Source organism: Gracilinanus agilis, chromosome 6 (genome assembly GCF_016433145.1).
Source record: "Gracilinanus agilis isolate LMUSP501 chromosome 6, AgileGrace, whole genome shotgun sequence".
NCBI classification, from domain to species: domain Eukaryota; kingdom Metazoa; phylum Chordata; class Mammalia; order Didelphimorphia; family Didelphidae; genus Gracilinanus; species Gracilinanus agilis.
Window position 1 is genome coordinate 273,138,855 of NC_058135.1, and position 24,858 is coordinate 273,163,712.

Consider the following 24,858-nt stretch of genomic DNA (forward strand, 5'->3'; position numbering starts at 1 on the left):
TGGGTAGTTTGGTTGCCTGTACTTCACCATCTTGGCTCTGTCTCTTCCCCCTATTACTTTCCAGACAAAATAACATTTTTCCTTGACTTTTTATAGAGAGAGTACAGAAGTCTATAAGAGACAAATTGATTAATTATGTATTTGAGCATGCTTTTTTAAAGAAAAGAAACAAAAAGCAATAGAATTTCCTTTGCTAATTGAAAAATCTATCTGATCCAAGTCATTTCAATTTACTATTAATAGTATTCAGAAACAAAAGAAAAAGTTTTATAGTACTTCACAACATGCTCCTTCCAATAATTCAATTTTTTATACTTATTCTTGTCAAAGTACTCAATGATACAGCAGCACTGACTTTCATGATATTCATTATGTGTTATCTTCCATCTCTTAACTCTTCACCTTCACTGCCATTTCTCTTTCCAGCAATGCTTTTTATCTTCACCTCTTCCTCCTGGCTTCCATGACTTTCTTAAAGACTAAGCTCAAATCCTACCTCTTCTGAGAGGCCTTCTTTCTCCCCTTCCCTCTATTGCTAGTGCCATCTCTCTGATACTACTTCCTATTTTCACTACAATTTTTTTGTGTGTATATAGTGGTTTGTTTGTCATCTACCTTATTTGGAATGTGAGTTGCTTGAGGGCAAGAACCATACTTTAACTTTCTTGGTATTCCTAGAACTTAGCACAGTTCCTAGGACAGATTAAGGATTTAATAAATGCTTTTTTATTGGTTATATTTTAAATGAAATTTTGCTGTTATCTTTTGTCTTTATGTTGCCTAAATTTCCCTCTGTATCTCTGTTCCTACCCCTTCCCCGAGATCAATTCTTCATAAGAAAGAGATTTCTTTGGTAAAACAAAAAAGAGGAAGAAGAAAATTCATTAAAACTAACAATAAAGGAAAATTCTATACAATATTTTATACCTGTGGTCCATTGGATTGTGAAATGTTGTAGGAAGAGATGATTAGTCACCTCTTTTTAAAAAATTTTTAATCATTTATTAATATTCATTTTTAACATGGTTACATGATTCATGCTCCTACTTTCCCCTCCCCCCCGCACTCCCCCCACCCATGACCAATGCACATTTCCACTGGTTTTATCATGTGTCCTTGCTCAAGACCTATTTCCAAATTGTTGTTAGTTGCATTGGTGTGGTATTTTCGAGTCCACATCCCCAATCATGTCCTCTTCAGCCCGTGTGTTCAAGCATTTGTTTTTCATATATGATTCCTCTCCTGCAGTCCTTCCTCTGAATGTGGGTAGTGTTCTTTACCATAAATCCCTGTTCTGTGTCATCACCTCTTTTTTTTTTTTTGAGACAGTCTTAATCATAAAAATTTTGCAAGTTTTCGGGAGAGAAAGAAACATTTATTTTTCAATTTATCCTTTGTTTACATTCTTTGACTTTATGGAAATAAAGTCAGAGAAGTGGGATCACTGAGTTAAAGAGATAAAGTTTTAAGTCATTTGTCTAAAATAATTCTGAAGTTCATATCTAGGATGGTTGGAAGTATTCCTAGCTCCAGATATTGCATTTGTGTGCACAGCACATCTTGCATGGACTTTTTGTATACTTTGTCACCCTGGTAATTTGCTAAGTATAATGAAACCTCAGAATTGTTTGAATTTATATTTCTTTTACCATTAGTCATTCAGAATATGTTTTTACATGGTTATTTATTGTTAGTTATTCTTTTTTAAAATACTGTTTATTTCTGTGCCTTGACCACTGATCATTGTAAAAATGCATATTGGTTTTATGTAGTTGTACCAATTTCCTATGTATATTGGATATCAAAATCAATAATTGCTATTAATACCCCACCTTATAAATTACTCTTTATTTGAGAAAAATTTTGCAATTTAATTCAAACATGATTGATTTTTTTGGTTTTGTTTTTATGATCAAGTCTCTCTTTTTTTTCAACCTTAGCCCACAGTTGGGAACAGTCTCTCTTCCCATTGCCCTCAATTTTTTTCATGATCTGAGCTTTTATATTCAGGTTACTAATTTTTAAAAAACTAATTTAATGATATTTTAAAAATTGTTCACCTAATCCTACTCTATTCCTAACTCTTTACATTTCCCCTAGTAATTCTTCTTACTCAGAAAGTCTTTCCTGAAAGGACCTCTTCAAACCTAACAGTGTCCCAAAAGACCTGGACATCTGGTGTCAATGCTTAGCAGCATAAAAGGGCTGACTATTGGATAAAACAAGGAAAGTGTGACAGTGAAGTGTAGTGCCCAGGGTCTACTTACCCTATCAGAAGTGACATAAATTACAAAAGGAGAACTTGCTGAATTAAAGCAGACAAAGGTGATCACCAGCATGAGGATAATTTTGGTTGCTCTGGTCTCAGGTGAGGTCCTGGGGGAGAGGCTGATGTTGTGAATGTGTTGGACTTGCTGGTTGTGTCTGTATAGGACAGACACCATATAGCCACTGGAACAGATCATTAGAGCCACAAATAGAGCATCAACAACTGACTTCCAAGTTAAAATTTTTATAATATTTATTGAATTTAAGTTAAAAGAAACATGTCCAATCCTCCATCTTTCTTTGCTGCTGTTCCTTGAATTATTTATATTCAGAGGCACAGTAATATCAAGAAGAAGATTGAAAATCCAGCTCAGGGCACAGCAGAGAAGAATATAATTTTGGGCTCTAGTTTTTATCTTAAGGCTGTTAGGACTGATAGTGAGTGCTTGGAAGACACTCAGGAGGCAGGTGTTGCAAAGAGAAACACCTCGTGTCATTCTTGTTAGATAAGTAATGAATTTGCCCATTAGTTCATCTAGCAAAGATCTCCATCCCCATATGGATATCATTCGAGGGATGCCTCTGAAAAGAATCATCAAAACATGGGCAAAAGCCATGTTGGTGATTATCAAGCTTATATGTCTTTTCCTATGACCAGTGATAAATTTAAGACTGTGTAGACAAAGAAGGGACATGTTCCCCAGGATGCCAAAGAAAAGCAGCAATAAGTAGACAGTCTCAAGGCCTTCTTTAGGAGAGTTCATTCCTTGGGGATCTTGAAGAGTTTTCCTGTGATATGCAAAGTGACCTGAGGAGAAACAGTGGAATGTGACTTATTCAGAGTGTGGGACTTCAACTTTTCCCTCTCAGAACTAGATAAGTCTAACCAAAAAATAGATAAGAAAGAAGCCAAGAAGTTGGCTTTAATAAGTTTTGATCATATATTTGATAAGCTAGGTATGATAAATATCTTGAGAAAACTAAATGGGAATAGAAAGGAATATATATTTTTCTCAGTGATATATGGGACCTTTAAAAACTTTTCAGATATTAAAGCTTAAAAACCTCAGAGTTAAATGCCAAAAAGCAGGAATATTCCATGATTCCTTTTCATAACACAATATAATAGCTATTATAGTTAATAAGGTACCATGGAAATTAATTGGAGAAGAAATATGTTAATCTTAAAAATGAGTGGATTAAAAAACAAGTCACAGAAACAATAAATAATTTTATTAAAAACAATGATAATAATGAGACAACATACCAAAACCTATTGGACAGAGCAAAAGCAGTAACTGGAGGAAGCTTTATATCTCTAAATCCTTATGTAAATAAAATGGAGAAAAAACAGACCAATTAATTGAGACTGCAATTAGAAAAACTAGAAAAATAAAAAAAATAAAAAATATCTGACAAAACAAACCCAGAAATTACATGACCATAATTATAAAACATGTTTTACATAAAGTCTGAGATAAATAACTAAAAAATATTAATTGTTCATGGATGGGCAGAGCTAACATAATGAAAAAGACAATCATAACTTATTTTACTTATTTGATGCAATCAAATTACCAAAAAATTATTTTATTGAGCTAGAAAATAACAAATTCACTTTGAAAAGTGGAAAGTTAAGAATATCCAGGAAATTAATGAAAAAAATGTGAGAAAAGAGGTACCAGATTTTAAGCTATATAATAAAGCATGGCAAGCAAAGTTAGCAAACTACCTAAAATCTATCTGATCCAACCAAAATGAAACTGGCTAGGATGACATTCATCCTATCTAGCATCTTGATGATTTCTTCAGCCCTAATGCAGGGTATGGTGGATTTTTGGTTTATAAGGGTCCCTAATTTCATGCAAGAACTACTGAATATCTATGATTATTATAAATGGTGTGCTCTGACCCTGGCTGAATGTATTTGCTTCATCCCAACAGCCATAGCCATAATCCTAACAATCTGGCAATTCCTTATGGTCTCGAAAAAAGTTTTCTCTCACCTGTGGCAATGGTTTAACTCAATTACTTCACAAAAGAAAGATACTGATTCTGGGGAACTAGTAGATAATCAAACTACTATTCCAAGTACTAAAACAGATAAGGGAAGGAAAGGAACTGGACAAGCACACAATTCTCCAGCTAGGGATTGTGGAGTCCAAATACCTGGGAAATAATACCTCTAACAAATCAAAGCCCAATAACAACCAAACATCCGCAAATTCCATAGTCTCTCTTTTACCAATCATAGATAGAACCATTGTGCAGCCTGGGGAAGGGGTGGTACACATGAAAACATATAAAGCATTCACCCCAAGTGACATGGAAGTGCTAAAGAGACGCTTTCCCAAGTATTTTGAAAAACCTTTCAAAAGCATAAAAGAATTAAAGAGGGTGTTCACGCTATTTAATTCCAGTTTCAATGACGTGGAATTTCTTTTAGGGGAATTTTACTCTTCCTCAGAAAAGGAAAAATTCCTAAACTAAATGAGGACAAATCCAAATTTAACAGCCTGGCCATTAGTCCATCAAGATTTAGATTTTATCCTATATGCCAACCTTAGGTACCTGATCCAATGTAGAACTGATCTATTAGAAGCAATGAGAATCCATGGAAAAAGATCAATTTCATGGCAAAAATTTGAGAAATTAAGACAGGGAGAAGGGGAACATCCTAGCAGTTTCCTTGATAGAGTAATCGAGGCAGCAGATACAATCCTGGGATTACATGATACACATGCCCAAGACACCATAGATCATATCCGTAGGCAATTTGTAAAGGGAACATCAATCCCAATACAAAATTACTTTAGGCAAAACTGTCCACAGTGGGAATCACTGCCACTGGAGGATGTAAGACAACACGCATCCTATATCCATGATTCAAAGCAAAAGGAAGCAAGGATAGCAAGACAAACTGACTCAGGCAAGGATAAAATCATAGCTGATTGGAGAAGGCAATTGAAACACACCAAAAGAGAAAAAGAATTGGAGGAAATAAAAAAATTTTGCCCTCCAAACCAGTAGGAGCCAAAATCAATATAGGCAACCTACAATTAACACCCAAAGACCAAAATCATTTTCCTGACAGTGTTTTCTTTGTGGACGTCCAGGTCATATTTTAAAATTTTGTAGATTTAGGCAACCAATTGATTTTTCCAAAAATGACAATTATAATCAAAGAGACAGAGGTATGAGAAGGACCTATTACAACACAACATGGTCCAGAAACAATAATGATACAAAGAGAAGTGAGGAAAGCAAACATGATGGTTCGTGCTGTAACAATGCATGCAAGAAATTTAGCCAATCCCCATCCCTAGAAGAAATAGAAAGGTACATACAGATGGGAATGAAGCCAAAGTCATTATGAATTAAGGTTCCTAATTTAAAAAGGTCTAATCATTATAATTTGGGTGTGAGAGTGTGTAGCCTGAGTGGGAAAAATAATATTGAAATACTGGGCAAAACAAAACAGGTGTCTAAAGCAAGCTACACAGAATATCAAGATATGTCTGTGGTAGATAACCAATAATGGGAAGAAATAATGCAAATACTCAGAGAAATATATGGCAATAGTAAGGATAACTATATAAGAGATCAGCTTTCTCATCCCATAACAGAAATATTGAATGAGAAGCATAAGGATCATATAAGCACTTGCAAAAGCTTGCATCAAAAAACTTTGCAATTTTGTTCAAAGTCATCAAAACTTCAAACTCCTCTCTTTATTCCAAGTATAAAACAATGGGGCAACTCTGATAAAGAACATTATGGTGAGGATTTACAATGTTTCCAGAAAGGAACACATTTAGTAACTTCGGGGGAATTAAATGCCAAAATTCTATCCCATTCACTTGCTTCAGATACAGTGTCACAGATTGAGGTTAAAGAGAAAACAAATCAGTACTTTGGCAAAGACTTGACTTTAAAGAAGCAACCCACTGAGTTGCCGGATGATAGCAGCTGTTTAGGAAATTCCACATCCACCTTTCTCAACTCCTTAGCTGAAGAATTCCAACCAAAAGCAGGGGGAAGAGAAAGGGAGCAGCTGTTATCCCCAGTAACCAGTGTGGCTAATAACAACAATAATGAAGCTTGGTCAGTGATTGAAGAGGCCTAGGAATAAAGTGAAGTTATTGCAAGGGGAAGGATGGGGCCCAGTAAGGAGTTCTGATGGAAGAAGGGCACAACTCAGACAGTTATTTCCTGTTTTAATTATTCTTGCCAACTGGATGTTGCGAGCCACATGGTCCTTGTTATGGTATTTTTAACAAATGACAGTTATTTTTTTTGAAGAATTCTATATAAAAGATTTTTTTAAGGTGACCTCCTTAGAGGAAGAGTCAGAGTTAGAGTACTAGACCCAGTGCAAGAAGACCTCAGTTCAAATCTAGCCTGAGACCCTTATTAATTGTGAGATGCTGAGCAAGTCACTTAACTTCTGCTTGCCTCAGTTTCCTCATCTGTAAAATGAAGATAATAATAGCACATATGCCTCAACATTGTCCTGAAGACTAAATGAGATAATATCTGTAAGGTGCTTAGTACAATACTTATTCATGTAGTCCGCTTTGAGTAAAGAATTCTTTTTCTTTCCTTCTTTTCTTCCTTGAAAGATTGTGCTATTCAAGTGATTTTAGAATTAGAAAAAATCCTGCCTTATGTTACTACATAATCTCCAAACACATTGAAACAAAAGAAAACAACATTTTTATTTTATTTTATTTTTTATTTAAAAATAAAAACCCTTACCTTCCATCTTGGAATCAATACTCTGTATTGGTTCCAAGGCAGAAGAGTGGTAAGGGTGGGCAATGGGGGTCAAGTGACTTGCCCAGGGTCACCCAGCTGGGAAGTGTCTGAGGCCAGATTTGAACCTAGGACCTCCCATCTCTAGGCCTGGTTCCCAATCTGCTGAGCCACACGGCTGCCTCTGAAAATATTTTTTAAACAAGGATATGGTGGTGTTCAATTTTTGTCTATAAGCATTTAAAATTATTATTATGTGAATCAACCAACCTGGTTTAATTCCATACATTTTCCATTGGCTCTGGAGGATTGAGTAGACCACAGGAAAATACTGAGATAATTTGGATTCTTACATTTGTGCCCCTAGAAGCTCCTGTCTGTGCAGGGAATATTTGATATGTGTGGTGAATTGCACAGGATCAATCTATGTATTGTCCAAGGCACCAGAGGAGAAAAAAATGAAATAAAATTTACGAAGCAATCCCTGCCCAAACATCGTCCTTTCTCTATCAGAGGAGCAACTTGTCCTGAGGGTCTCAAGTCAGGTATTTTTTACAGTGAGAAGATTGAGGCACAGAGTGTGAAATTGACTTGTCTAGTCAATTTAGAAACAAATCTAGATCCAGGTTCTCTGACTTCACATAAAAGGCTTTTCCCATAAGCCCAGAATGCTTAGATAGCCACTGCCTGGACAGAGTGAGAAAGACAAACAGAAAGCATGTTTTGCCCTCTTTATAAAGAGAAATTTGGAGAATAGAAGAGGAAATACATTATGACTTTCTAATGGTCTAGGAACCAGGGAAGGCAGGGGCAGAGAGGAAAACAGAAAGGAATATGGAAGAGACGTCTAGGAAGCCGTAAAGGCCCTGAATTCACAGCAAACTGGCACTTTATGAATTCCACATTAACATATAGAAGATGCTGGGAAAGTGGATACACCTCTTGCTAGATGTGCTCTTCATTTCTTTTCATCCTATCAAAATACATAGCAGAGTGCAATATTATATTGAGTAGAGACAGTGATGAAGAATGTGGTGAGAATGAAGTAAGGAAATAGAGAAGAAAACCTGGGTGTCTTCAGTCCTGAACCAGCCTAGATAGACCAAGAAGGGGCTCCTCAAATCGTATTTCCTATTTACCCATCTTTTCTACACGATCCCAGCATTCAGAGGACAAGAAGCTTCGTGGAAGGGATTTTATACTGATCTCTGCTTCTAAGATTAAGGCCATCCAATATTACTCACCGGACTGTGTTCTCTTTTGCCATCACAGGGGAGAGAACTGAAGAAATCTTTGTTTTTTGGCATGGTTGGGGCATGCCTTGGGCTGGTGTTATAAGGGAAGCAGAGTCTCTGAGCTCATTTCTCCCCAGAGCTATTATTATCCTGTCACTGGCTGGAAAAGGAACATCTGGTCTGCATGGGATTCGAGGTGTTTCTGAATAAACTTTTGCTTCAACTGAAAATACCTGTCAATAATAATCTGATTAATGATCATCTCCAAAGGAGCATTTGTCAGTGGCTGAGAAGAGACTTTTTCTGCATGTTGAAAGGAGGAGTATAAATTTAATTTTGTCATAGACATGATGGAATGGATGTATTGCTAAATGTTTCACAATCAGTGCTTTGGGAAAAAATCTACCCTGGGCACAGTTTAAGTTTAATCTGCATTCTTAACATTTCTCCATCACTTTCCCAAGTCTGGTTGTTTTTTATAAGTTATGTCTAATTCTTTGAGTACCTGTAAGCCATACTGTTCATGGGATATTTTTTTTTGGGCAAAGCTACTGGAGTGGTTTGCTATATATTTAGCTAGTGTATTAAGGCAAGTGATTTCTTTCTTTCTTTTTTTTTTTAAATCCATACCTTCCATCTTGGAGTCAATACTGTGTATTGGCTCCAAGGCAGAAGAGTGGTAAGGGCTAGGCAATGGGGGTCAAGTGACTTTGCCAGGGTCACACAGCTGGGAAGTGTCTGAGGTCAAATCTGAACCTAGGATCTCCCATCTCTAGGCCTGGCTCTCAATCCACTGAGCTCCCCAGCTCCCCCAAGGCAAGTAATTTGAGCAATGTCACATAGCTTGTAAGTGCCTAAATCTGTGTTTGAACACAGTCAAGTCTTCCTGGATCTAGCCCAATGTTCTATCTACTGAGCCACTTAGTCAAAATGAGGTGAAGTGAGTTGCCCAAAGGCACACAATATGTAAAGAAAGATCTGAGGTCAGATTTGAAATTAGGTCTTCCTGATGTTAGGCTCAGTGCTCAGTGCTATATTCCTTCAGGCATATAACTGCCTTTCCTACGTCTCTAGACAAAGAAAATGATAAATCAAACTCTGATTTGTCGAATTTGCCAATTTCTCATATGTAAATGCTCATATTGAAAGTTTAACAATCAGCTCTCCTGAGTAGATGTTAGCTGGGTCCAGTAAACCCCTACCAAGGAAGAGGAGGCTAGGATACTTGTGAGATGATGAGTGAAGGGCATTATCCCTGTATTTTGGGGGTTCCTGGTGATCTCTTCTGTAGGAAATGCTGCTTGTTTTTGTAAAGGCTAATTAGGTTCCCTTGTTGGACCACTCTGTGTATCCAAGCTTAACTCTATTCCTATGGCAAATATTTTGGGAACAATAACTTAAACTTCTCTTATTGACAAGATGATGGAATGAGATCAAAGGTACTAATGGATTATGACCTGAGTATGTTTAAAAGCTTCCATACATGGAGTACTGAAGCTCAGTGTTTCCATTCTTGGAAACAAAGACACCAGGTACTTGTGTACTAGGTAATTTGAGGTCAATCATGATATGATTTTGAGATGACATGATTTCCACATTCACAACATGGATAAGGCTATTTTTTATCCCCTCATGGATCTTCTATATCTTTTGTTTGAAGAGCATCTCTCCCGTTTCAGTTCATTTACAGACCAAAGATGGTCAATATCACCCCTGAGTCCAATGAATTACCAATATTGTTTTTTTTATTATTTTTTTAAATTTTAAACCCTTAACTTCTGTGTATTGACTTATAGGTGGAAGAGTGGTAAGGGTAGGCAATGGGGGTCAAGTGACTTGCCCAGGGTCACCCAGCTGGGAAGTGTCTGAGGCCAGATTTGAACCTAGGACCTCCCGTCTCTAGGCCTGGCTCTCAATCCATTGAGCTACCCAGCTGCCCCCACCAATATTGTTTTGCATTTAGTTTCATTCTAATATTATAGAAATACCTTTTATAACATGTGTGTGAAAACTGGCTAGCATTCTGGTATTTGTAGATTGGAGAAGCATGCCTTTTCCAGTTGGAAAATGATTTATGCTATCACAATATTTGAAACAGAATGAAGAATTGAATCATTCCTTAGAATCAAAAAAGGCAAACCACATGTAGACTGTAAAATAGGGGAGGAATTAAGAATTTAAATTCTGAGAGCTGAATGAGCTGAGCTTACAGAGGAGAGAAATGTCAAGGTGGGCCATTTAGAGATATAGGAAAAAGGAATTCAAACTGAAGCCATGGGTTGTAATTTCCTTTGCAAGGATTGTTGGACATTTCAGAATTTCAATTCATTCCTTAACTTCCCTTCCCTACATATGTTTTGTAATAGCCATAATAATACTATTTGCTTTATTTGTCTAAATATTTTCTGCATTCAGATTTTGCTTCAAATATAAAGAAGCCAGAAGTAGAAATACACATCATAAGTCTGGGCAGAGAACCAAATCTCTGTCTGAATATTAGGGACTTTCATAAGTAGGGAATCTATTTTGATTGTATTGATCATTTTTGATCTGATGTAAATGCCATAAAATAGTAGAGGAAGGGTCCATGTGGACCTGAAAGCCATCTGATTATCCTTATGCCAAAAGCAAACTAACTGAAGTGAGGAAGGAGGGTAGAGCCTAGACAGATCTGCTGCTCCCTTTACAGAAGAAAGAAAGGAGCAGAAAGGACTGAGGCAGTGATTGGGCAAACTTTTTAAAGAGGGGGCTAAAGGAAAGGAAATGCTCATCTGTCGGTCTGTTTCTAAGGCAACTCTTTTGAAGTTTCATTGTATTATATCCTACTCACTGTATTCTTCAGATTAGGAATAATGTCGTGTGACAGGACAGAATATTTCAGGGGGCTGCATCTGGCCTGCAGGCCATAGTTTGCCCATCACTGGACTGAGGGGTAATAATATCTAATTAGGTCAGGAAGATAGATTGAGGCCTAGTTATATAGGACTTTAAAAGCTAAACAGAGGACTTGATATTGTATCCTATGGACAGTAGGAAGCAATGTGCATTGAATAGAGAAGTCAATAAGGAAGTAGAGAAGTCATATAGTCATATTTGCCCTTAATAAGGAAAATCACTTAGGTGACTATATAGGAAGACCTGAAGGGATGAGGATTGAGGCAGAGAGATTTAGGAGGGTATTGCAAAGATTTAGGAAAGGAGTGATGAGTATTTTAACTTAAAAGAGGTAGCAACCAGTTTCTGACTGAAAGAATTAGATGTTAGAGATATTATGGATGTGAAATGTAATGTTTGACAACTGAATGGATATATGGGACAAGGAAATTCAGAATCATGCAGAGGTTATAAACCTGGGAGACTGAACGGATGGTGGTAATCCATGTTTTGGACATGAAGGAAATTTTTTAAAAAGTTTAAATAATGAGTTCAATTTTAGACAAATTGAGTTTGAGATGCCTCCAGGACAGATACACAGTTTCAAATGTCTAATGGATAGTATTTGATTGAGGATTGCACTATTCCTCTGAAATCATTTTCTGTGTTTATTTACTGCCAACTAATGGTGATGATTGTAGCTTTATGATTTGAGTTCTGAAATATGATTTGAGATTTGAAAGTGCTATTTTCAATGCTTTTTGCTCTCCATTCATATTTTTTTGTCAACATTTCTCTTGAGATTCTGGTCCTTGTTTTTCTACATGGAATTTTACTACCATTTATTATTTTTTTTATCTAACTCTATACAATGCTCTCTTGGTGGTAAGGCAAAAAACTTGTAAATTAATTTAGGTAACATAATCATTTTTTTAATGTATTGCCATGGCCTCACCTAGAACAATGCCTGTCTTTCCAATAATTTGTCATCATTCATTTAAATTTATCTTTAAAATTTATTAATATCTTTACATTTTTTCCTACATTTTCCAATGTATCCCTCACTCTACCCACTTTCAGAAAGTTATGATTGGTAACAAAGAATAAAAATGAAAAAAATTCAGCAAAACTATGCAACATATTCCCCCTGCTGTCATCTAATATTCTATTTAGTATGTTCTTCATCATCCCCTACTTCTTTAGAAGTAGGGAGAAATATATTCTCACATCTCTGCTTTGTACAGATGTTGTTCTTTCTAATTTAAGTTTTGTGGTAATATTTGCTTTCCTGGTTCTTTCCCTTTTATTTTGAATCATTTCACATGTTTTCTCATATTTGTGTATATTCATGATATCTTACATCTTAGTAATATTCTATTATATTTAAACATTTCATTTATCATCACTTAGTTTATGTTCCATTATATTTATATATTCTATTTGTTTAATTATTCTCCTATTGAAGGGCATAGACTTTGTTTCCAGTACTTTGCGTTAACAAGAGATTCTGATATAAATATTTTGATGAAAAGATATTAATAAGAGGTCTTTATTATTTGTCATTGGTATCAGTAGGGCTTATGGCTAAGGGTGGGACTTCCAGGTAAAGGGGTATAATAATTTCAGTTATTTGCTTCTCATAATTCAAAATTGTATTGCAGAGTGATTAACCATTTTACAACTCTCTGAACAATGTGTTTATAGGTCTGTTTTTCTAAAACTTCTAAAACATTTATATAGTTCCATCTTTGGTCATTTTTGTCAATTTTTTGGATTTGAAGTAAAGTCTCAAAGTCATTTTAGTTTTTATTTCTCTTATTATTAGTGATTTGTCACATTCTTTCCTATGAATATTACCAGTTCATAATTCTTTTGAGATCTCCCCCCCATTATTTACTCATTTATATGTTTGAAAATGGCTTTTTATGTTTTATTTGTTGCCTATATAGCTTGTATGGTAAAACAATAATTGAGATATTTGAAACTGATTTCCCCCCACTTTACCATTTCCCTTCTTAGCTTTTCCATGCACAAATCACTAAATTTCATGTAAGCAAAATGAACTATTTTATCTTTTAATATTCTCTATTCATTATTGTTTAAGAATTTACCACTTAACCATAGACATTGAAAGATTTTTTATTTGCATCTCTTCTATTTTTTAATGCCATAATTGTTAATATTCAGACCAAAGATCCATTTTGAGGTCATGGTGGATTATGATATTTTGTTTGATTCCTTTTATTGGCATTTAGTTGGGCAAAATAACTACTGATGACTTTAATTTCCTCTTCATTGGTTGTGAATTCATCACTTCTTTTTCTCATCAAATAAATCATGATTTATCTACTTTATTGTTTTTATCATTAAACCAGATTTTTGTCTTATTTATTAGTTGAATTAAGTTGTATTCATCTCTTTTGATTTTTAGGATTTTTAATTTAATGTTTAGTTGGGGATTAAAATTTTTATTGTAGTTGCATCCCTAATTCATCAATTTATTCTTTTTCTATTTTATTGATGCAAGTATTTTGAGATAGAGATTTTCCTCTAAGTTCTCCTCTGGTTGCATCCCCAAAATTTTGGTTATGTTGTCTCCTTGAGGTCATTCTCTTTAGTGAAATTGTTGGTTATTTCTATGATTTGTTCTATGCCTCACTTATTCTTTAGGACAAGATTATTTCATTTCCAACTAATTCTTGGTCTTTTCTTATTCCATCTCTTTGTTGAGTATGATCTTTATAGTATTATGGTCTGCAAAGGATGAATTCAATATTTCTACTTTTCTGCATTTGATTGTGAGGCTTTTTTTCCTATTATATTATAAGTTTTTTGGGATTTTTTTTTTGTGAAGGTGCCATTTACTGCTGAGAAAAAGGTACAACCCTTTCTATTTCCTTTCAGTTTTCTCCAGGGATCTATCTAATCTTATCTATCTAAACTTATCTGTTCTATTCACTCTTTAATTTCTTTCCTGTTTATCTTTTGGTTTAGTTTATCTAATTCTGAAAGAGGAAGTTTAATGTTCCTTATTAATATAGTTTTATTGTTTATTTCAACTTTTAACTCATGTTATACTATTTGGTGTATAACGGTTTAATACTGATATTGCTTCATCATCTATGGTTCTTTTTATAAAAATATAAATTTCTTTCCTTATCTCTTTTAATTAGATTGATTTTCACCATTGCTTTGTCAATCATAATTATTATTCCTACTTTTTGAAACTTTAACTTAAATTTAATATAGTCTGCTCTAGTTCCTTACTCTGTGTGTATCTCCATGCTTTAAATGTATTTCTTATAGACAACATATTTTGGGACTCTGACTTTTCATCTACTTCGCTATCCTCTTCCATTTTATTGGTGAGTTCATTCCATTCACATTCCCAGTTATGATGACTATGTTTCCCCTCCATTTTATTTCCCCCATTTCCCCTTCTCTTCCTCATCTTATAGCTTTTCCTCATTCACAAATGTTTTTGCATCTGGCTACTGCCTCCCTGAGTTCACCCTTTTTTTTGTCTGTCCCTCCTTTCCCCTGATCCCTTCATTTCTTGTCTCCCTATAAAGTAAGATAGGTTGCTATACCTGTATGTATATTCTTGCTTTTTGCCAATTCTGATGCAAGTAAGATTCAAGCATCGCCTGATACCCCTTTCCCCCACTTCCCCCTCAGTATTGTAATAAGGAATAAAGTAAGGTAGGTAAGTATAAAATTTAGAAAAGTATATTGGAAAATGCAAGCTTGAGTTGAACATTCTACAGGCTTTTGGAATGTGACAGAAAGGGCACAGAGCTTTTGAACTCTGGGACACTTGGGAGTTTGCCACTGGTAGAGGAGCTTGTGCCCTGATCTCACTGAATAAACCCCACTTGGGGAACTACAAAATAGGTCTGGATTTGGAGGGTGGACCTCCAGGTCTGTGACAGCCTATTGGAGTGACCTAGTGGAGGTAGTGGACTGTACCAACATCCTGGACCCTGGGACAGCAAAGAACATCATTGGAGCAAGCAGTGAGATCCCCAAAACCTGTCAAGCTTGTATTTAGTCTAGTATAGTGTAGTGTAAGTTTTATCTCCCCTGCCCTGATTTCCTGGACCACCTAAATCTCTGTATCTTCCCTCCTATAGCAGTTAAGAGTAGTTTGCCCCATTTCCCACTTGCCCTACCTTATTTTATTATTAAAATCCTTTTATGTTGCTTCCTACTGTCTCATTATAACTCAAAAGGACTCACAAATATTTAATTGGTTTCCCTGGCTATGTTAAGTGTGTAACTATCATAGCAAGTATTCCTGAATCCCCCATTCCCCTATTTCAGTATTGATTCTTATAGGTCTTCTCATGTGAGATAATTTATCCCTAGCTTTATCTACTTTTCTCCTTTTCTAGTGTATACTCTTTTTTATCCCTTGATTTTGCTTTTTGAATATCATCTCATTTTATTCAACTCATGCCTTGCTCTCAGTCTATGAATGCTTCTATTCTGTGCCCTAAAATGATAAAGTATTGAGTATCTTCATTTATTTAAGCATCCTAAATATTTTATCTACCTTAGGTACTTCAAATATCTTAGATACCTTAAGCATCTTAGTTATCACCTCCTTATGTAGGAACATAAATTAGCTTAACCCCATTGTTCTCCATGATTGTTTTAAGTATCTTAAGTATCTCAAATATCTCTATTACATAGATATTTTAAATACTCTTTCGAATCACTTTCTTAGTTTAACACCATTGAGTTCCTTGAGATTTTCCCTTTTATGTTTCCCAGGAGTATTGAATTGGATTTTCTCTTCAGCTCTGGTCATTTTGTCAAGAATGCCTGGAAGTCCTCTATTTCATTAAGTGTGCATTTCTTCCCATGAAGTATCATGCTTAGTTTCACTGGGTATATAATTCTTTGTTGTAGTCATTGATTCTTTGCCTTGTGGAATATCATATTCAATGCCTTCTGGTCTTTTAAGACAGATGCTTCCAGGTCTTGTGTAATTATGACTGTTGCTCCACAAGATTTGAAATTTTTCTGACTGTTTGCACTATTTTCTTTTTTGCCTAGGAATTTGGGTATTTTGCTATAATAGTCCTGGGATTTTTAAATTTGGGTTCTCTTTCAGGAAATGATTGCTGGATTCTTTCAATTTTTATTTTTCCCTCTTGTTCAAGAACATCAGGTCAATTTATCATGATAATTCCTTGCAATATGGTGTCTAGGCTCTTTTTAAAAAATATATGACTTACAGGCAGTCCAGTGATTTTGAGGCTATCTCTCTTAGCTCTATTTTCTAAGTCAGTTATTTTTCCAGTAAGATAGTTCAGATTTTCTTCTAATTTTCATTCTTTTGAATTTGTTTTTATTGTTTTCTGCCATCTTATGGAGTCATTAACTTCCATTTGTCTAATTCTAATTTTTAGGGAGCCATTTTCTTCTTTTGAGGTTTTATGTTTATTTTTTTAGAGAGTTATTTTACTGTTTGTGGTTTTGTATTTTTTAGGAAGTTGTTTTCTTCAGTAAATTTTTGTTCTAAGCTGTTCACTTTTTCTATCATTTTCTTTTCTAATATTTTCTGTCATTATTTTTTAAACCTTTTTTGAGCTCTTCTAGTAATTCATTTTGGGTCTGACATCCTTTCACATTTGCCTTTGAGCATTCAAAAATTTTCATTTTTGTATTGCTTTCCTCATCTGAGCTTGAATTTTGGTCATCTCTGTTGCTGAAATAGTTTTCAAGTGCCTTTTTCTTTTTCTCATTTTTTTGTAAAGAGTGTTCCTGACTTTGCCTATAAGCTAACGCTTAGCTATGTTCCTGGAATGGAGGAATTCTGTTCCAAGGCGTATTGTGATCTATGTCTGGAGTTAACTCAGTTGTCTCAATACTATATTGAGTACACTACAGAAATGGCCTGGTTTGCCTGTTTTGGGGAGGTTTGTAGCTATTTCATTCAGATGCCATTTGCACTGCATCACATTGGGTTCTGCCCTTTCACATTGAGACTGGAGAATATTTGGCTGAGTTCCTTCCACTACTGCCCATAGTTTTACTATGTTTCTTCCTGAAGCTCATTTAATTTGTCCTTTAAAAATGTGGAGGCTATCCTTGATGTATATAGGTTTAGTATTGATATTACTTCAGTGTCTGCAGTAACTTTTAACAAGATGTAATTTCCTTCCTTGTTTCTTTTATTTTTTATTTTTATTTTTATTTTTAAACACTTAACTTCTGTATATTGGCTTATAGATGGAACAGTGGTAAGGGTGTGCAGTGGGGGTCAAGTGACTTGCCCAGGGTCACCCAGCTGGGAAGTGTCTGAGGCCAGATTTGAACCTCAGACCTCCTGTCTCTAGGCCTGACTCTTAATCCACTGAGCAACTCAGCTGCCCACCCCTTGTTTCTTTTAATTACATCTATTTTCATGTTAGCTTTGTCTAAGAGTATGATTGCTACTTCTGCTTTTTTTTTTTTTTTACTTCAAACGAAGCACAATAAATTCTATTCTAGCCCTCTGCTTTTACTCTAGGTGTGTCTCCATGTCTCAAATGTGTTTCTTGTAAACAGCATATTTTAGGATTCTGATTTTAAATTCACTTTGCTCTCTGTTTCTGTTTTATGGGTGTGGAGGGTTAAATTTTTGGGGTAGGAGTTTGAACAAAAGCCAGTGCAGTTTATTAAATGCAAAACAGTTAGTTTATTAATAGAAAAATATGGATAGGAAATAGGAAGGAGGAAAGTGAAAGTAATCTTATAATAGCTTATAACTATACCCAAGATCCCAGTCCTAACTAAATTCCTTAAAACCCCCCCCCCCCAAATCTCTCTGCCTTAGAGGGAAGTATCTTTTGCTAGGCCAAAGCCCTTGCCTACTCTACTATTCTTACTATCTAATAATATAACCACTATCTATCTACCTTATCTACCCAAGTTAATCAACAATCAATAAGGCTGTTTAGGTCTTAATCCATTTTTCAGTCTCCTCCCTGTCCCAGGGAGAGAAAGTCACAAACTCCTTTCTCCAGGGGACCCAGAGATAAAAAAAAAAAAACCTCCCTTTCTAATGGTCTGCAACTTACTAACCACAGCCAGCCACACCCTTTTAACCATCACCAACTGCCAAGTGGCACAGCAGTGGGGTCTCTTACTGAAAAATGTTATTGCTCCTTTTCATCTTAAATGCAAAAAAGTTCTTGTAGTAATAAATTCTCTCTTAATATGGGTGAGTTCATCCTGTTCACATTTACAGTTATTATTACCAACTGTTTATTCCCCTCCATCTTATTTTCTCCTTTTGATCCTGCTGTCTCTCTCTCCTTTCACTCTACCCCTCATCACAAATGTTTTGCTCTTATAAAAATATGCCTTATTTTGTTTCCCTTCTATTACCTACCTCCCTTGTCTTATTCCCCTTCTACTCCACATGTTTTCTTCTAATTTTTATAGTTTTACCTTTCATGTTAAGGTTTCATAGTTATTTTGATCTTTTTAGAGTAAATAGTACAAGATAATGATATACAATTTGATTTGATTTAACCTAAGTTCTTTTCAAATTGCTTTTTAGTTTTTTCTGAAACTTGAAAAATTTTGAATAATTCCTCGAATCATTTATAATCTCCTCTTATAATCACTTATAACCTTCAATAATCAAACACTTTTGAGTTATGGAGTATAAGATTCTCGTTTATCTAGCCTGTGACACCAAACTTTTTCTTTTCAAATCAATTTTAGAAGGAAGTCGGGAAGCATTTATTAAGCATTTGCTATATGCCAGTCACTGGGGTAAGCATTGGAAATGAATACACAAGCAAAAAAGTCTGTTTTCAAGAAACCTTGATTCAAATGAATGAAGACAACATAAAAAAGAGAGCTCAAAAAGTGTGTGTTTATATGTGTCTGTGTGAGGCAGATGTCCTCATGGGAACTCGGTTAGTGAAAATCTGGGGTGTCACAAGCAGAGCCAAGAAGTGACTAAACAATAGCTGACCTATTTTCTCCCCCAAACTGGAAGGCAGAAGATGAACTTACTAATAAAAGGAAGTCAACATAACAGATCTCCTAGAATTAGAAAATAGCTTAAGTTATGGTGGCAAAGTCCAAATAGGTAGAAGCAGAGCTAAGAAGGAATTTTTGCTCATGTGTAGGTTAGAAAAAGTGGCAATACTACCTAAATTTATCTACTTATTCAGTGCTATACTAATTGAATTCCCTCAAGAATATTTTTTAGAACTGGAAAAAATAATGAAATTCATATTCAAGAAAAGATATATCATGAATCTCAAAGTTAATTATGAAAAAGGTAGAAAGAAAATGGGTCATAACCAGATCTTAAACTTTTTTAAACAATAGTAATTAAACAGCAGCTAGATAATACCACAAAGTGCTGTATATGGAGTCAAAAGATTCATTTTCTTGAATTGAAATCTGGCCTCAGATATCATTTAGCTATGTGCCCCTGGGCAAGACATTTAACTATGTTTGCCTCAGTTTCCTCATATGAAAATGATCTGGAGAATGATATTGCAAATGACTTCAGTATCTTTGCCAAGAAAACCCCAAATGGGGTCATGAAGTGTCAACTGAACAACAGCGAATTGTCTTCTTTTGACTTTTTGTCAGGATCTTTCATGTCACCATAGTATATTTTTACGGTCAAGTTCTTTGTTGTTGTTGATGTTTGCTCATTTTTTTCCCATCTACTTCATGACTCTGAACTTTACATTGAAGTTGGACTCTGTTCACAGGGTGTATATGGGACTGGCATTGTCACAAGCTTCTAGTATTTTTACAGTTGTCTTAAGGGTGAGTTCTGGGGATTCATCAGTTTTTTGTGCTTCCAAGTTAGGGTGATATGGGAAGAGGTGAGGTCACTGATCTTCTGGACTATGCAGTGGTCCTTACCAATGAATGGTCCCTGGTCCCTTGGGACTACAACTGATACTAGCTCCTCAGAATCCTAGTTCCTTTGGGAAAGGAGGTGATACTTTTCTTTAGGGATCCTTCTGCCTTTGTGCCTAAAAGAAATACTCATTTGGGTCCTTGACCAATTTTGATCCCTAGTGGCACTGTTCCTCAGGGTCCCTAATCCCTTTTGGCCAAGAGTGCTCCTCTCCATCTTTGAACTATGACTCAGAAGTGGGTATGAGCAATGAAACTGCCAAATAGCATCTGGTTCTGCATCCAGCAGTAGAAGTAGGATTTTTTGATGAGTTTCCAAGTTTCCTTTCCACGTGTGACTTGAAAGCTCCCAAAGTTGCTATTGCTTCTATAGTCACACGTGGTTTGGCCACTGGTGTTCTCCAGGAGAAACTTTACCCCCATGTCAAATATTCCTCTTTCTAATTTCCCAAGTTGTCTTGGGCAAGAAGAATGTCTTGCCCTGACATTTTGTTGGCTCTGTCACCCCAGAATTTTACTGGAAGTGTTATTTTTAATTTGTTTGGAGGGGAATGTTGGAACTTTCAACTGAATGTTCCCTCTGTTTCACCATCTTGTCTCTACTCCTATAATTCCCATCAGTATTCACTTTTGGGGATTTACTTTATACCAGACTCTGGCCTAGTCCCAAGTGATACAGGGACCAAAAAAAGACATTTAATCTCCTCTCAAGGAACTTACATTCTACTGTGGAGAAAAACCAAATTAACAGAGATGAATATATTAGAAATTTATATAGAGCAAGTGCAAAGTAGTTGTGTGTGTGTGCATGCATGTGTGCATGTAAAAGTGTGACAATCTGTCAAAATACACAACTTTCTCATACTCAGGAAAACTTTCTTTTAGGATGTGGAGCTTGACGTTTACTTAGTGGGAATCTGTAGAGGTTCTTCTATGGGGGACACTATTTAAGAGCAGGAAATTGAATATCTTACAAGGTAAAATGCATTCAGGCCAGTTTGGTTAGGACCTGGAATATGTGAGGGCAAATGATAGGGGATTTGATTGGAATGTGGGATTGGAATCAGCTTGAGAAGGAATGTAGAGTTCAAATTTAGAAGAATCTATTTTTTTAAATTTAGCATGCAGAAAGGAAGTGCCAATGCTTTGTGAGCTGGGGAGTCATGTTGTCAGGACTATGTCTTAGAAATATTAACTTTTCAGCTGTTTGGCCAATTATTAGAGTCAGAGAGACAAATAAGAAGGATGTCCAGCTAAGAGGTGATGAGAGTCTCCATTAGAATGGGGGCCTTGGGTTTGGAAGGAAGGGGACAGCATGAAGAATTAGCAAAACTTGACAAATGACATATATAGGAGGTGAGTGTGAATGAAGAATTTAGGATGGTTTTGAGCTTCAAAACCTTATGTGATTGGGGGTGACATGAGAATTCAGGAAGAAAAACAAAGGTGTAGGTTTTATAGGAAAGGTAATATTTTGGGGGGGAGAAAAAAGGGGGATATATTTAACATGCTTCTAGGATGAAGAGATTCTTGGCCAAGGTAGGGAAAAGTCCAATGGAAAAATCTACTATTCAGTCTGGAGAGGAAAGGCGTGAATGGTCTGATCCTCTTTTGTGCCCAGTTTGTTTCCATTCTCTCCAACAATTCTCTTCAACCAGAAAGTTTTTCCTGGGAGAACCTTTTCAAACTTAAGAGAAAATGTAAAGACCAGTGGGTCTGTGTGTCAATGCTGATCAGCATAAAGGGGCTGACTACTGGATAAAACAGAGAGAGGACAACAGTGAAACGTAGACTCCAGTGCTTAGTTGCCTCAGCAGAAGCCAAATAAATGATGAAACGGGAACTGGTTGAGTTAAAGCAGACAAAGGTGATCACCAACATCAGGATGGCTTTGGTGGCTCTGGTCTCAGGGGATTTTCTGAGGGAGCCGGTGATGTTGCGAATGTGTTGGACTTGCTTGTTGTGTCTATGAAGGACAAACACCATATAGCCACTGGAGCAGATCATGAGACCCACAAATAGGACATCAATGATGGATTTCAAAACGAGAATTTTTATAGTATTTATAGAATGTAAGTTGAAAGAGCTATGACCAATCTTCCATCTTTCTTTACTGCTATTCTTTGGACTACTGACATTTGCAGCCAAAATGACATCTAACAGAATATTGAAAAACCAGCAGAATAAAGAGCAGGGAATAATATATTTGGGGGCCCTAGTTTTGATTTCTGTCCACATGAGACTATTGGGACTGATGGTGATAGCCTGGTAGACACTCAGGAGACAGGTGCTGCTTAGGGAAACACCTCGGGTCACTGTTATGAGGTAGGTTATGATTTTACCAGTCATGTCAGCCAGGAAAGATTTCCATCCCCACACATCTATTATTATGGGGATTCCTCTGAAAATGATCATTAGAGTATGAGCTAAAGCCAAATTGATGATTATCAGGTTAATGACTCTTTTTCTGTGGTCAGTAATGAACTTAAGGCTCTGTAGATAGAAAAGAAACATATTTCCTAGGATTCCAAACAAAAGCAGGGTCAAGTAGAAAATCTCTAGGCCTTCTTTATGAGAGCTCATTTCTTGAGATCTTGGAGTGTTTTGCTGTCAAATCAAAAGTGACCTGTGGAGAAATCCAGGGGAATTTGACTTTTCCAGAATGAGGATTTCCAAATAAAATTACATATCCTAATCATCTTTTTAAATGAGAAATGGCATACCTTCCCCTATAGGAAATACTCTAATATTTATGAGGCACATATTCAAATTTTCAGGGCAGCTAGGTGATACAGAGAGTAGAGTGATGGTTCTGGAGTCAGGAAAATCTGAGTTCAAATCTGGCCTTAGATACTTGCTAGCTTCTTGACCCTTGTGTTGTAATAAGAATTTATTTAGCTGTCATTAAGAACAGGTTTCAAGTAAGAGAAATGGTTTTCCACTTTTATGTTGTCCCCTTTAAGAGGGAAGACACAGAATTTGCAGGGGTCTCTTTAAGAAGTTTAGATAAAAGAGAAGCAGTTGGAGAGTTCTGAGCCTGTTTCTTGGACTTCCTCTCGAGAACAAGTGACTGGGTCTTTCTCTGACAGAAAAAGAAGATTTTAATGACTTTAGAAACTTTTTATTTGAGTGAGATATACACTGAACAGTGTTTACTGAGAGCTTTCCCCCTCTGAGCCACAGGGAGAGCTGAAGAGCAGTTTTTGTAACTAGGTAACAGTTTCGATTTGAGTGAAGGGAGACTAACTGTGAGAAGAACTGCTTCTTCTCTCACTTCTGAAGAGAGAGAGAAACTGACAGCTATATTTGAAGGTTGATTTAATATATTATTTTAAGAAGATGTTTGAATATAAAGAATTCATATCAATTTAAGGTTTTATAATTTAGCTTAGGATAAGATAGTAAGATAGAATTTCATCTTTAATCAGAGAGTATAGATCAGTGCAGGTCCACGTTGGTGGACAAGAAGAAGTTCCGTGAGAAGTCAGTTTTGGGGGCTTGAGTTATCTAGACAATTTTATTATTAGAGATTAATAGATTCCCTACCTTATAACTAATTCCTATTCTTACCTCCTGTTTTCCTTTTTATACCTCTCCTCCACAATAAATTAGTTGTATTAGACTGCATCAGGTCTTCAATCCACCATGTGTATAACAGTTCAATATATCAGCTGTAGCTGTATCAATAGCAGCTTCAGTTTACTTATAACACTTGGCAAATCACTTAACCTTGTTTGCCTTAGATCTAGAGAAGGAAATGGCAAACTACTTCATTATATTTGCTAAGAAAATTCTAAATGGGGTTGGAAAGTTTCAGATACAAGTATGCAACTACACAAGAACAAGAAATTCACTTTATCAACTCACAAATATTTATTAATGATTTACTGTTGATTTTAGTAATATACCACTTCCCAGCTGTCTGCACAGCATATCTTTTGCTCTTAGGTCATGATCATTACATCCTTCCCACAAGGAACTTGGATTGTCCCTGTCCAATATGGGAATTTTTTCACTTAATTATGCTTATTAAATATATTTTTTCTTTTCTTTAATGGGGTTAGGTGAGATGGAGAAAAATCAAGACTTGTTAATCGCAAAAAAAGCAGCAATTTGGGGGGGATAATAAAAGGTTCATAAACTATAATGTCTCATTTATAGAATGATAATAATACTCATTGAATTGAAGATTATATGAGGGCATATAAAATTAAAAAAATATTGGAAATGTTGGGGGGAGGGTGCTAGGTTAAAAAGGACATTGAATTTGAATCAAAGATGATAGGGAGTTCTGGAATGCATGGAGTACAGATGGGTTTATCATGGGTAGACTTGAGGTTTAGAAAAATTAATTTGGTGGCTGAGTGGAGATTGCCTCAATTCAGAAAGGACTTGTGGTGCTTCAAATTCTGCCTCAGACACAGACTAGCTGTGTGACTGAAGGCAAGTCACTTAACCTCTCTTTGCCTCAATTTTCTTATTTGTAAAATGAGGATGACAATAATGGCTACCTTTCAGGGTTTGAGGATAAAATGAGTTAACATAGGTAAAATACTTCCCAAACCATACAAAACTATGTAAATGCTAGCCATTGTCAGCCATTATGTATTCAAGAACTGAGCTATTTCTTCCCTGAGATCACATGTAACACTGAGTTTGTGTGCCCCTATTACTTATATTGTCTCTTGTATTTGATATTGGAGTGTGGTTCCCATAAGTCTCTTCCTCATGCCCCTCCCAATTAGCTGCTTTTATCTTTAGGATTGCTTGGACCTTATATGATCTAAATCTTTGTACCTTCCCCTAGTGGATAGCCCAGGGCTTTGAACACAATATA

General features: G+C 35.9%; 2 protein-coding genes across 2 annotated transcripts; both read right to left on the reverse strand.

Annotated features, from left to right (window-relative positions):
• Positions 1 to 2,147: 2,147 nt before the first annotated feature.
• On the reverse strand, positions 2,148 to 3,032 carry LOC123253042 (vomeronasal type-1 receptor 1-like). Its single transcript, XM_044682321.1, has one exon. It carries the CDS (start codon positions 3,030 to 3,032, stop codon positions 2,148 to 2,150), a length of 885 nt encoding a protein of 294 aa, XP_044538256.1.
• Positions 3,033 to 21,671: 18,639 nt separating this feature from the next.
• LOC123252591 (vomeronasal type-1 receptor 3-like) lies at positions 21,672 to 22,641 on the reverse strand. The gene has a single exon (XM_044681870.1). The coding sequence runs from the start codon at positions 22,602 to 22,604 to the stop codon at positions 21,672 to 21,674; it is 933 nt and encodes a 310-aa protein (XP_044537805.1). The 5' UTR covers positions 22,605 to 22,641.
• Between the last annotated feature and the right edge of the window lie 2,217 nt (positions 22,642 to 24,858).

Bases quoted from the DNA above. Each gene is read 5' to 3' on its own strand.
- LOC123253042 (XM_044682321.1), bottom strand. From the start codon at position 3,032: ATGAACTCTCCTAAAGAAGGCCTTGAGACTGTCTACTTATTGCTGCTT.
- LOC123252591 (XM_044681870.1), bottom strand. From the start codon at position 22,604: ATGAGCTCTCATAAAGAAGGCCTAGAGATTTTCTACTTGACCCTGCTT.